Source organism: Coturnix japonica, chromosome 6 (genome assembly GCF_001577835.2).
Source record: "Coturnix japonica isolate 7356 chromosome 6, Coturnix japonica 2.1, whole genome shotgun sequence".
Taxonomy (NCBI): domain Eukaryota; kingdom Metazoa; phylum Chordata; class Aves; order Galliformes; family Phasianidae; genus Coturnix; species Coturnix japonica.
In genome coordinates this window covers 18,224,713-18,236,119 of record NC_029521.1, presented here as the reverse complement: position 1 = coordinate 18,236,119, position 11,407 = coordinate 18,224,713, and the positions used below count along the sequence as shown (strand labels likewise).

The 11,407-nt window shown below is 44.8% G+C and overlaps 1 protein-coding gene and 1 long non-coding RNA gene across 4 annotated transcripts in view; one reads left to right on the top strand and one right to left on the bottom strand.

Annotated features, from left to right (window-relative positions):
- Window positions 1-11,407, bottom strand: part of LOC107316048 — a 45,700-nt gene that overhangs the window by 18,538 nt on the left and 15,755 nt on the right. The window contains exon 3 of one of the 2 annotated variants that reach the window (XR_004307680.1): window positions 5,576-5,631. This is a non-coding gene — a long non-coding RNA (uncharacterized LOC107316048). Of the gene's footprint in view, window positions 1-5,087; window positions 5,632-11,407 lie in introns of those variants that run through there. The other variant, XR_001556154.2, reaches the window with a different exon arrangement.
- Window positions 4,364-11,407, top strand: part of BTAF1 (B-TFIID TATA-box binding protein associated factor 1) — a 42,076-nt gene continuing 35,032 nt past the window's right edge. The window contains exon 1 of one of the 2 annotated variants that reach the window (XM_015867123.1): window positions 4,364-4,667. In XM_015867123.1, the coding sequence (XP_015722609.1) occupies window positions 4,654-4,667 (14 nt within the window). In that variant the 5' untranslated portion in view covers window positions 4,364-4,653. Of the gene's footprint in view, window positions 4,668-9,622; window positions 10,412-11,407 lie in introns of those variants that run through there. The other variant, XM_015867122.2, reaches the window with a different exon arrangement.

Below are 11,407 nucleotides of genomic sequence, written 5' to 3'. Positions count from 1 at the left end.
ATTACTACTGTTAACAAACCTGGAAATATTTCAGAGTTCTTCAGCCATGTTTAGTGAATGTACATATAGTTCAGCCACTTTCTTGACAGAGGAGGCGATATAGTTACTACTTGCACTGCTTAGACAGAGGTAAAAATAGGGAAGATTTAAATGTAAACATAAAACTTTTGGAAAACTTTGGCTTTTGTGGAAAAAAAGAGCGACTATATGATTATTATATTTTATATATGATTATTATGATTATATACTATATTAGATTATTTCCTAAAAGCCACGGAATAGGAACAAGAAGCTACCCAAAATGTTAAATGCTTGTTTAAAACAGGAGTATGGATATCAGCTAGACTAAAATGAGAAATTTCCACTTGATAGATATGAAGCGTGTAAATGAACGTTAAGCCATTGGATTTCATAATGTAAATGTGGTGACATTTGGAACCTTTTGGATGTTGATGGTTTTAACTAAATGACTGAATATAATGCTGTTTGATTTTGAGGAACTGGAATGTCCCAGACTTTTCTCACTGGTGTTGTGCATGGCAATGTCCTAATTTGCAGTACCTGTCAGGATGTCCCTCAGGTATCATTTCATGGGTATCTCTGAGGCACCTTTTGGATTGCAGGAGCTATTGGTCAGCATTCAGTCTCTGGTATGATGCCTTTGCTCACGGTGAAGACCTCAAAGGAAGGCTGTGTGCATGTTGCTACTTTTTGAGGAGGTTTTGAGGAAGGCCATGCAACTAATCCAATACTAGCTTCTACTCAGACAGTATTTACAAGAGAATATAAAAATCAAATTGAAAGCCACTAAAATACATTCAAATATAAAATTGTACAGGAGGGACCTGTTGGAGTGCATCCAGAGGAAGGCCACGAGGAATGGAACACCTTCCCTTTGAGGACAGGCTGAGAGAGCTGGGGCTGTTCCGCTTGGATAAGAGAAAGCTCCAGGAGAGCAGCCCTTCAGTATCTAAAAGGATGCTGTACAAAAGAAGGGCACAGTCTCTTTAGCAGGGTCTGCTGTTATAGGACGAGGGGAAATGGTTTCAAACTAAAAGAGGGGAGATAGAAATTAAAGGTAAGTAAAAAGTTTTTTACAGTAAGAATGGTGAGGCACTGGCACAGGTTGCCCAGAGAGGTGGTGGATGCCCCATCCCTGGCCACACCCAAGGTCAGGCAGGAGGGGGATTTAAGCACCTGACAGAGCTATGGATGTCCTGGTTCATTGCAGGAGAGTTGGACCAGATGGCCTTCAAGGGTCCCTTCCAACTCCAATAATTCTATAATTCTATGCAATTATGTGTTTTTACCAGACTAGGAGGTATCAAACGTCATACCTACAGTTACAGAAAAAGGTTGCTGTGATCCTAAGCAAGACAAACTTTCAGGACAAGAAAAGTGGAAAAGTGAAATTAGAAGTCTAGAATATGTAGAATATTATTTGTCACATCCTAATCGGGAGGGATTTCACTAGCAACGCTGCTTTCAGCTCCTGTCTGCACAGCTAGAATACTTGAAGACTGCACCGTATTCTTCCCAGGCTCTGTGGGCACACCTGGTAAGTAAGACAGTTTCAAATGCTGCCAAACTGCAGAGAAAGCAACAGAAGTTCACAAGTGGACACAGCTGGCAGGAGGAGGATCACACAGACTAAAAATCATTGAGATCAATGCAAGAAATGACGATCAAAACACACCAACAAACCAGAAATTACTAAGTTCCATCTAATTTAGGAAGAGATTTGAGGAAGTATACTGGCATATAGCAGATCTACAGAGGGGAGATTCTTTTAATATATACTAAAAGAAAAAGGAGAGAGAGGGGAGATTCTTTTAGTATACACAGAAGGAAACAGGAGAGAATGTGTAGCTATTTCTCGAGAAAAAAAGAGGAAAAATAGTACAAATGTGCAAAAAGAATTTACATAAAAATGAATAAAGAATTGGTATATAATACAGAGTATAGGATACAGATTGAACTACTGAAGATATAGGCAAACAGTCAAGTAAAGGTTTACTTTTCATAAATGTCAAATCAAAGTATTGAAATATATGGTGTGAAACTGGGATGAATTGTGTTTCAGTCCAAAATGCTTCCATCATTCTTTCTGTCTCTTGCAGGTTGTTCCACATGGACGGTGGTTTATCATTTCAGCAATTACTCAGTCTGTAAGACCCATCACCAATGTTTTTCCTGCACTTCTTTTTATCAGGTAAGATAACTACTATGGAGCTGTTCAAAACATATATCAGCATTCTTGATGAGTACTATTAGAACAATGCATAACATGTTTTTAAGGAACCTAAAGAGGATATAGGATCTTAGAGATACGTGGATATTGAAAATGGGATGCTAGAATTGCATAGATATTGGAAATAGCACCTGACACTCACATGAATGGCAGGAAAGAACAGTTGCTGGCTCCTGGCTAAACAGAAGCAGAAATATTGTTCAGGATGTTCGTTGTATACATCATTGTCAACAGCATCCAACATACAAGAAAAACATCCACCCTTACCCTTGCTGTTCTCTGTTCTACTGCTTTGCTGCTCTTCCCCATCATGTGGCTGAATAGCAAGCACCCACCATTGGATGTCACGTATGCACAGGGGAGGAAGGTGTTGCAGGTCATGCATTGGGACCCAGGCACTCACACACACCATGAGAGAGCCCTTGATTCTGGGAGTAGAGGCGCATGTATTGGTTCTTTGATGGCAGCGTGGGAGGCATGGGAGTTTGGGAGCAGTGTTTCAGTATGAGGTTCCTGACCGCCACCTAAAGCTAGAGGTGCTTTTCTTTATGTTCTGCTATGGGATGTATAGTGTACTACCTAAAGGTAGTTCTTACCCCAGCTCCGCAAGAGGGAACAGACTTTATCTGGGTCACTGAGCACAGCACTGTGACAAAAACTGTCTCTGCCACAGAAAATGAAGCCTGTGGTTTGCTCTGGCCATGCCCTGTGGTGCGGGGCCTCTGGTTGACTCATGTTGCTGGTGGTTGGTACTTCTGGAATCACTGCTTTCAGCATCCATTCCTTGTCACCACTGATCTCCTTCCAAAGGACAGGAGGGAACAGGCAGGGAGAGCCGTTCTGCTCCCCAGCGCTCTGTGGGGGCTCCTTCCTGGGGGAATCAGGTGCATGGAATCAGGTAGCATGTAGTCATGTCTCTGTTATAGAACTACACAAAGCACAGGTGGTTGGGATGCAGATGGAATTGTGTCTGAGTGGGATGTGCAAGTTACTGAGATATGATTCCATGCTGGGCAATGGAAAAGGCAAACTCCTCCTCAGTAAGGCTGGGAATGAGTAGAAATATCTCTCTGAGGGCTCGTTGGGCTGTGCATGCCTCAGGGGACTGCAGACGAAGACTTCACCCTATGTCACTAAGCAAATTAATGCATTTATGCAAGTTTATGAATAACTCATAGGGAAAAAAAAATAATCTGTGATTGTGCTTTCAATTAATCACATGAAAGTTGACGTGTGCCAGCTCTATTTACGTCCCGGCTCATTAATGCAAATTAATTCCAAAACTCTTCCTCTGCCCGATTTTTCTCCCCCCGGATCCTGAGGTGACGGCACAGCCCGCTCAGTTCTGCGGCCGTCCCGGTGCGGGGCCCTCAGCGCCTCGGGGCACGGCAGAGCGCGGGAGCGTCGCCGTGACCGGGCCGCGCTGAGGTCGGTGTCGGTTAGAACCGCTGTGACCAAAACAACGGCTGGGAAACTGCCGGACGGGAGCGATGGCGGCTCCCGGCACCAACTCGGCGTCCAGCTCCAACCCAACGCCCGCCCCGTCCCGTCCGGTCCCGCCGCGGGGGCAGCATGGCCGCTCCGCATCCCGCCCCGCCAGCTCGTGCCGCGCAGGCGCGGTGCCAGGCGCGCTGCACGCCGGGAGTTGCAGTCCGGGCGGGACTGTGGGCAGCGCCGCGTCGGGTGAAGGCGCGGGACGAAGCACCGCAACGAGCGGGGCCGCAGCGTCAGCTCCACGTTGTCCCGCCGCCCGCCCCCGTCGCTGTGGCGGAGACGCGGCGCCATTCGGCGGGTCATGGCGGAAACGTCCGTCCGCACCGTTCCCGCGCCTCTCTTCGCTCCTCTGGGCCGGTTCCCGCAGCGCTGTCCCTCGCGCTCCCCCTCCCCCCGGTGCGGATGGCGCAGCCCGACGCAGCCCATGGCCCCGCTCCCGGCCGGCTCGGCGCGCTCCATGGCCGGCCCTGCTCGGCCCTGCCGCTGCGTGCGCCCGCCCTCCCCGCTCTTGGAAGCGCTCTCTCCATTGGCTGCGGCCGGGCGCTCTTGCCAATCAGGAAGCGGCTATCATGGAGGAAGGGAATAAATACAAGATGGCTGCTCGTATAAAACCAGGCATTGGGCTTCGCCCCGGCGATGGGGGAATTGAGGCTTTAACCCGCGCTCCGAGGGCTGCGCGCCGCTGCCGCCCGCGCTGCCGCCGCCTTTCCGGGCGGAACGAGCCCCCGGCCGCTACCGACCACAGCCGCACTCAGCCGCCGCCCGCGGATCCCCGGCGGGGCCGAGGCCGGGCGCGGCGCACGAGAGGCCGCAGCTAGGCCCCGAGCCTGCTCCCCTGCCACCGCGGCGCCGGCCCCCCGCCCTCCGTCCGGCCGCTCGCCTCTCGCCGGGCCCCGCTCCGGGCGGCTATGGCCGTCTCCAGGTCGGTAGGAGCCGGGAATGGCGGTAGAAGGAGGCCTGGGCGCCGCGGCGCTCGCGTGCCCGGGCCGGGGGACGAGGGGGTGGGGGGGGGGTACGTTAAGGAGGGCTGCCCGCTGTCCCCTCTTCCCTCTGAGCCGCTGAGACGTCGCGGGGCCGCCCCGTTAGGCTCGGGGCTGGGGGTGCTCCACGGCTGGGAGCGTCCCGCGCACAGCGCAGGGAAACCGGCCCCCCCCCACCCGCTCCCTTCCTTCAGGCTCAGGGCTCTGCCCCGGCTCCTTTTATCCGGCCGGGCCGGAGCGGGGGGAGCAGGGGTGACTGGCGAGTCTCGGAAACTGGGGGTAAAGCGTTCTGTGTTCTGAGCCCCTGGCTGTAAAGTAGCCGAAATGAAAGGGGCTTCATGGGGGTGAAGTGATTAGTGTGTTCTGGCTCAGCCTCAAGATGTAGGGCAGTATCTGCTTACACACATGTGCGCTGGGGTGTGCCAGCTCTTAAAGTTGCTCACTGATATAGAGGTATGTCTTAATAGAGCTGTTCTGTTAAAACTGCTGAGCCCAAATTCCTGCCATTTTTTCCCCCCTCTGTGTGTGTGAAATGGACGCGTTAAGCTTCCAAACTGAACAGTTGAAAGGAAACATAAATCCAAATTAACCTTGTAATAGATTAGACCAAAGTCACATGCTGGTAATATCTCTGTACTTCTGAGGTACTGTAACAAACATCAATTCTATTTCTGAAGCTGTGCTTGAAGAAGGGTACAGTAGCACAATAAAGGTGTATGTGTTTATGAATTATATGTGTTATAAATCAAACTTTTCAGTAGCATCGTGACTTTTAAGGCTTCAGTAGCAGGTGCATTAGTTTGGGCTTAGTAGTTTCTACAGAGTAACCCCTTCTGTTTTTTCTACTTACATCTCTATCTGCCTTTTCGGTACTGGGGAACTTCTTGTAATGTTTTCCATAAGAACCTGGAAGTAGAGAGAGATTGCTGTAACAAGGCTACTATGTGATCTAACGCTATAAGCAGTCATTTAAAATAGACTAATATTACAGTTTCATTAGGTAAGGGGCAGTCAGCTTAAGTGACTGTGCTGAGATATGTAAGATATGGGGGCTAACTGGAATGCCAGGATTGAACTGAAAAGTTTGTATGCTGAGGCTGTGTCAGATGCAAAGATGAGTAATGAACCCAGGTAACAGTGCCTCTGTATTTCTGTAAAATGACACTGCTCCAGTGAAAAACAGCAGTGAAATGGGCAAAGATTTATGTAACATCTGTTTGGTTGGTAGCTGATACGAAAACTAATTTCTGGTTTGGATAGGGTTTGTTCTTAAACCTCCCTGGGAAGTACTAAAGAAGTTGATGTGTTAATAATGTCATGTGATGCGTTGCTTCAGTGTATGGTCTTAAGATCAAAATGAGGCACAAGTGAACATGAAGTGTTGAGCTGTAATAAAAGTGCTTTGATACCTATGAGTTTGAATAGAACTGTTTCAATTCCATGTACAAATCACATGAAAGAGTTAGTCATTGGAAAGCTGTAGCACCTCGATGATTCCTGAGGAACCCCTGAGTTTCTCTGATGCTCAGGTACAGTACTGTGTGCCTGCTATCTCTGACTGTCTAAGATACATCAAAACCTGCTCGTTACATGTCAGCGTTTGACAAGCGCACCTGATATTGGAGTCTCAATTGCTTTCGTAAATTTGACAATTCTTATATTCACCTTTTATTTCAGAACAGTGGATTTCTAAAATTCTTTCTTTTTTGTTCAAATTTGTAGTGTGCTTCGTAACCACCTTTCTGTAAGGGTGTGGTTCCAGTTTCTCTACTAGCTCCACTTAATTGTAGAGATTGGATTTTTCCTCCAGGTACCTATCCCTGTGTGTTTTAAAGGACCGACATCTTTCTTTGAGTGATTCTAACTGTGCAGCTGTGGGGAGTGAAGGAGGAGTTAATCCTTCTCTAAAGACTGTAGATCTGAGTGTATGCCAGACATCAACATGAAAACTTCAGGAGGGTAACTTCTGTATTGACACCTCATTTTAAAAAAAATGGAGAGGAGGGAGGAATGTTTTAACATCTTCAAAACAAATTATCAAGTGTTTTTCTTTTGTAGTCAGGTTCAGTTTCTGCTGTTTAGTGAACTGGAAATTTAAATCCTTAGTCTGGGTGATCTACATAAATCTGGGGAATGCTTTGAAATACCTCAAAACTGCAAATGTTCAGTCTAGTTGTGCTGTTAATAAGGTCATCTTACAAGCAAAAATATCACTCACTTGTGATCCACCGATAAAATAGTTGGTGACATTTTCATCTGCGTTCTCTCCCTATATAAACGCACTTGTTTTGTCAGTCTGCTGTTACCTGAACTGAAGATCTACTCTGATTCTGAGATATGCTAGAAAATACACTTAAAAGCAGAACAGATGCAGTGTTTTTATGTATCTTCATCCCTTTGGTAGTTTTATGCTGAAAAGACAAATGAGCCCCATCCTCTCTGGCAGTGTGTGTGAGTGGGTGATGTTCTTTCTACACACAAGCCACTTTGTGCAGACATTTGCTCCCTTTTCCTGTCTCAAAGTGTAAATGAATTAGTATAAAGTTTGCATAACTAATAAAAAGATCTTAACAGTGGAACTGAGAAAGGAGGAAAAAAAAAAAAGAAAAAAAAAAAAAGGAAGTGAAAAGTTTTGCTTCTTCTCAATTCCTGTGAAGTGTTGCTGAATAAACACAGTGCCTCGTGAAGAAGCTTTTGAGATACTTCAGGTGAAAAATGAACACTGCCATTCTGTGGGGAAGAACAGCAACAACAACAATAATCCTGGGTTACTCGGTGGTTGAGCTTCAGTAGATGTAGATAAAGTGCTGCTGGTACCTCTCAACATCCAGCTTTTCAGTTTCTTTGATTTGTTTAAAGGCAGCTCATGTATCATCATTTCAGCGCTACTCATACTTCTGAGGGCTGTCTCAGAAAAAAAAAGTCTTAAATGCATGAAGCTGGTAAGATGCATTAAGGGTAAACAATATAAAATCAAAAGGTATACCCTTAAGTTCACCCTGATATACCATCTTAAAGACTCTTTTCAGAGTAATTTCAAGACACTCTCTAGGCAAGTAAGGGGGAGCATGACAGCTTGCTGTTGCAAGCCATTCTGTGTTTGGTCCAGATGATTGTAGTCCTGGCTTTTGGAGTTTTCAGGGCCTCAGTTTGCTTGGATTTGTGTATAACTGAAAGTATGTTGACTTGAAAGTTAGTTTTCAATTAAAAAAAAAAAAGTCAGAAGGCTGTAGTAATAAAGCCACTGGAAAATGCACAGACCCCATCTATTGTCCTGGCTATTGAACTGTTGGGCAGTGTCTTCCTAACAACAAATCGAGGCTGCTTTGAGTGATGTTATTAGTTACCTAGAATTTGAAGTTTAATAGCACATAACTAGGGGACGGAATTGCTTACAAGACAACAAAATTATCCAGTGATCCTGTGTACCTTTTGGAAGTGTTCTTTTGGGCTTATCACAGACTTTTCCCAGAGAAAGGACTTTGTTTTTTGGTCATTTGGAAGCCGTTACTTTGTGCATGAAAACCAAGAACTGTGCTTAACAGGAAGTGTGTTTTCATTGCTACTTAAAGGAAAATGAATAGTTACATTCCTTTCAGAATTTCTGCTGTTTGCATCATACCTTCTCCCCTCCTAATTACCAGGATAAGCAGGTGCATAACCTGGTGCAATTACTGGAGTTCTGGCTGAAAGGAGAGGAAAAATAGCGCACTTCTGCTTGTGTTAATGGGGACTAGCAGCCCTGTGTGGATCTGCTTCCTGCTGTTGTTTGTGGGAGGGAGCATCTGTGCCATCATGAGGGTGAGTAGAGGTGCCATGTGCACTACTGCCCAGATGAGACAGGGCTGTAGAATTTCTCAGAGACATAACAGACTGACATGAAAGCAGAAACCAAACATTGCACTCTGATAAGAATTCTAACCCATTCCAGCAGTTAAAACAAATACTTAGCAAAGGAATGTTACCCATTTCTTACTCTCTTTGTCATTTGGTAATGCACACCTTGTATTGTTTTGAATATCTTTCTGATTTCCTGTGTTCATTTCTTGGTGTTTTTGTAATGTAAGTGGCTGTATGTATTGAGTTTGGATGTGGTATGTATGTAATGGCTAACAAATAAAGCTTGTATAACCTAAGGCTGGTTCATCTGTTATATCAAATATACATTCTGTAAGAAATCAGTAACTTCCACGTTTGGTTGACCTCTCTATGCAGTGCATAATACTGTGACCAGTGTGATGATGGAGCTCTCGTTTCATTTAGGTGTCCCTTTCAATGCTCTGTAGGAAATGAGGATTTCTGCTGTCTGCATCCCTACCTTCATAACTATTTACAGTTCATTTTTTATATGTATCCTCCCGTTTCTTTGTTCTGAAATCTATTCGCTGGTTATTTTCTCCTTCTTGCTGCCTATACTGGAAGTTGTTTGCTTGACTGTCTAACCGTTTATATGTGCTTTAACAGTGACATGAGGTTTTTGAGCCACGAAATAGACTGAGCTGGAACAAAATGATAAAAGAAAGCTCTGATGATTAGAACAACAGAAAGAACTCAAGTGTCTGCATTACAGCTTAAGTTGAACTATGCAATGAGTGTCAAACCCTTGTCAAGTCTAAATTTTAGTTTAAGTTTTCTAGATTTGGGGCTACTTGCACGCTATGAAATAATGCCTGGGAAGTTTCTGGGTCCTGAAGTGTGGAAACTGGAAACTTGTGGAAGTATTCCTTTTCTAGTGGGTGCCAACTAGCAGTCTTGCAAGGATCTCCAAGTAGAGCATTCCAGAGATCACCCTTCAAGGGTTTTTGTACAGTCACATGATTTCTGTGGGTTGGAGGCTCGCTAGGATGGATACAAGCTGTCTGTACCACTTGGCCATGTCAGTGATTGCACCCTGCATGGTAATTGCACTGGCACGAAATGGATGCAGAGTTCAAACCAATGGCTTAATTGGTAGCAGTGATCAATTTGCTGTCTGTTCCAAGTCCAATCTCATCTGAGGCTAATAAATTTCAAGTTTCCACATCTGATCAGACAGGGTGCTCATGGAACGTCAGAACGTTTAACCTGGGCTGAGCAGGATCCTTCCTCAATTCAGCTGCATAATTATTTTTGGGAGAAGTTTTGGGATAATGTTGATACCTGGTCATTAACTGTCCTGCTTTTAGCTTCCTAGTAGCTCAACAGCTGACAGACTTTCAGATTCACAGAAAACAGTGTCTAGGTCACAGAATGACCATGCTACCTGCTGAGTGCCCCTGAGGTAGTTGTTGTGGTTATTTGTAGGCTTTGCTGCAATAATAGACTTGAAGGGCAAAAGGCTTGTTACATTTAGTGATATGGGAGTTAGTTATGAAGTTTCTCTGTACTTCTGTTCACAAAACCCTCTTCAGTTAATTGGACTGAGCCCAAATTTGTAATCATCCTGTGTGTCTGTGTTGATAAAGGGGAAATTCATCTTTAATACCAGCCAACTTGCTATTCTGGTGAATGGTATTGCAAATGAGACTGTGTACTCTTAGAGTTCCTTTAGGATTCTTAGAGTACCTTTGGGATTGTTCAGTAAACTGTTGGAGAACTGTTGCTAAGAAGTGGAAGAGTCTGGTCCAATGTGAGATGGTTATTCCCAGTTGATTGCTGCCCTGCTGGTTATTCTTGAGAATCTCTCTTGGATGGCTCTATCCTGGAAGTGAGATTTCAACTTTTATTAAAGCTAGTGTGTTCTATTGGATAGTTCTGGCTTTGATTACTTAGAGTATTTCTGTGGGGAGGATTCATTTGCCTAATCTAGATGTCTAGTGTCAGTGTATCGTTGCCACTTCAGAATGGCAAGGGTTCCCTTACATCTTGCCTGCTAACCCCGTGTGCATGACTCATTTAGAAGCGTCCCAGATGCAACTAGATGCCTGTTCTTAAGCACTTGGGCTGATGTCTCTGTGTCAGAAATATTTGTGATGAACTCTGTGTCAGTGTGAAAGATCATGTTGTATTTCTAAGAAGAAAGCGATATTTGAATGTAATACTGTTAATAAAGCTTTGAATTTCCATTCCAATCAGTGTCTTGCTGATACATTTAAGTGGTGGTAAGAAAAACCTCAGATTTCTCATTTGAGTGCAAAAAGATGTTTGCCTCCTTTCTAATGAGCTCATGAGTTCACCGAGGTTCACGTATCGTTGTCCTCTTGATGAGATGTAGTTGTTGGCTTGCAACTTCCATATGCTTAGCAGCTTTGTTTGAACTTTGTATGTAAATTAAACTTATTACATTTTAAAATCACAGATTACAAATGTAGTCTGCTGCAGTTAAAAAGGTAATACCACCACAAAAGTTATGGGGCTTAGGCTGTCTATTTGTATAACTAAAACTGGTATTAAGCTCGAGCTTTTCTGAGATTTGGCCATCAGTCGTTTTCTCTTGAGATGTGAAGAGTTGTTTGCTGAGGAAGTGGTCTAAGTTTGCACATTCTGCTTGAATGTGGAGATGAATAAAGATATCAGATAGTTGAAGGAGTGGGTGGCACTAAATGGTAAAGTTCTTGAGCATGGAATGCTGAAGACGAAAAAGTGAGTGAGTATAAGCATGAGAGAGCAGAAGCAACCTAGAGCAAGCTGTGGTTCCTCTGCAAGGTGTCATGTTTTGCAGTGAATAATACAGATCATCTAGATTGGGTTGTTACTGTCAAGC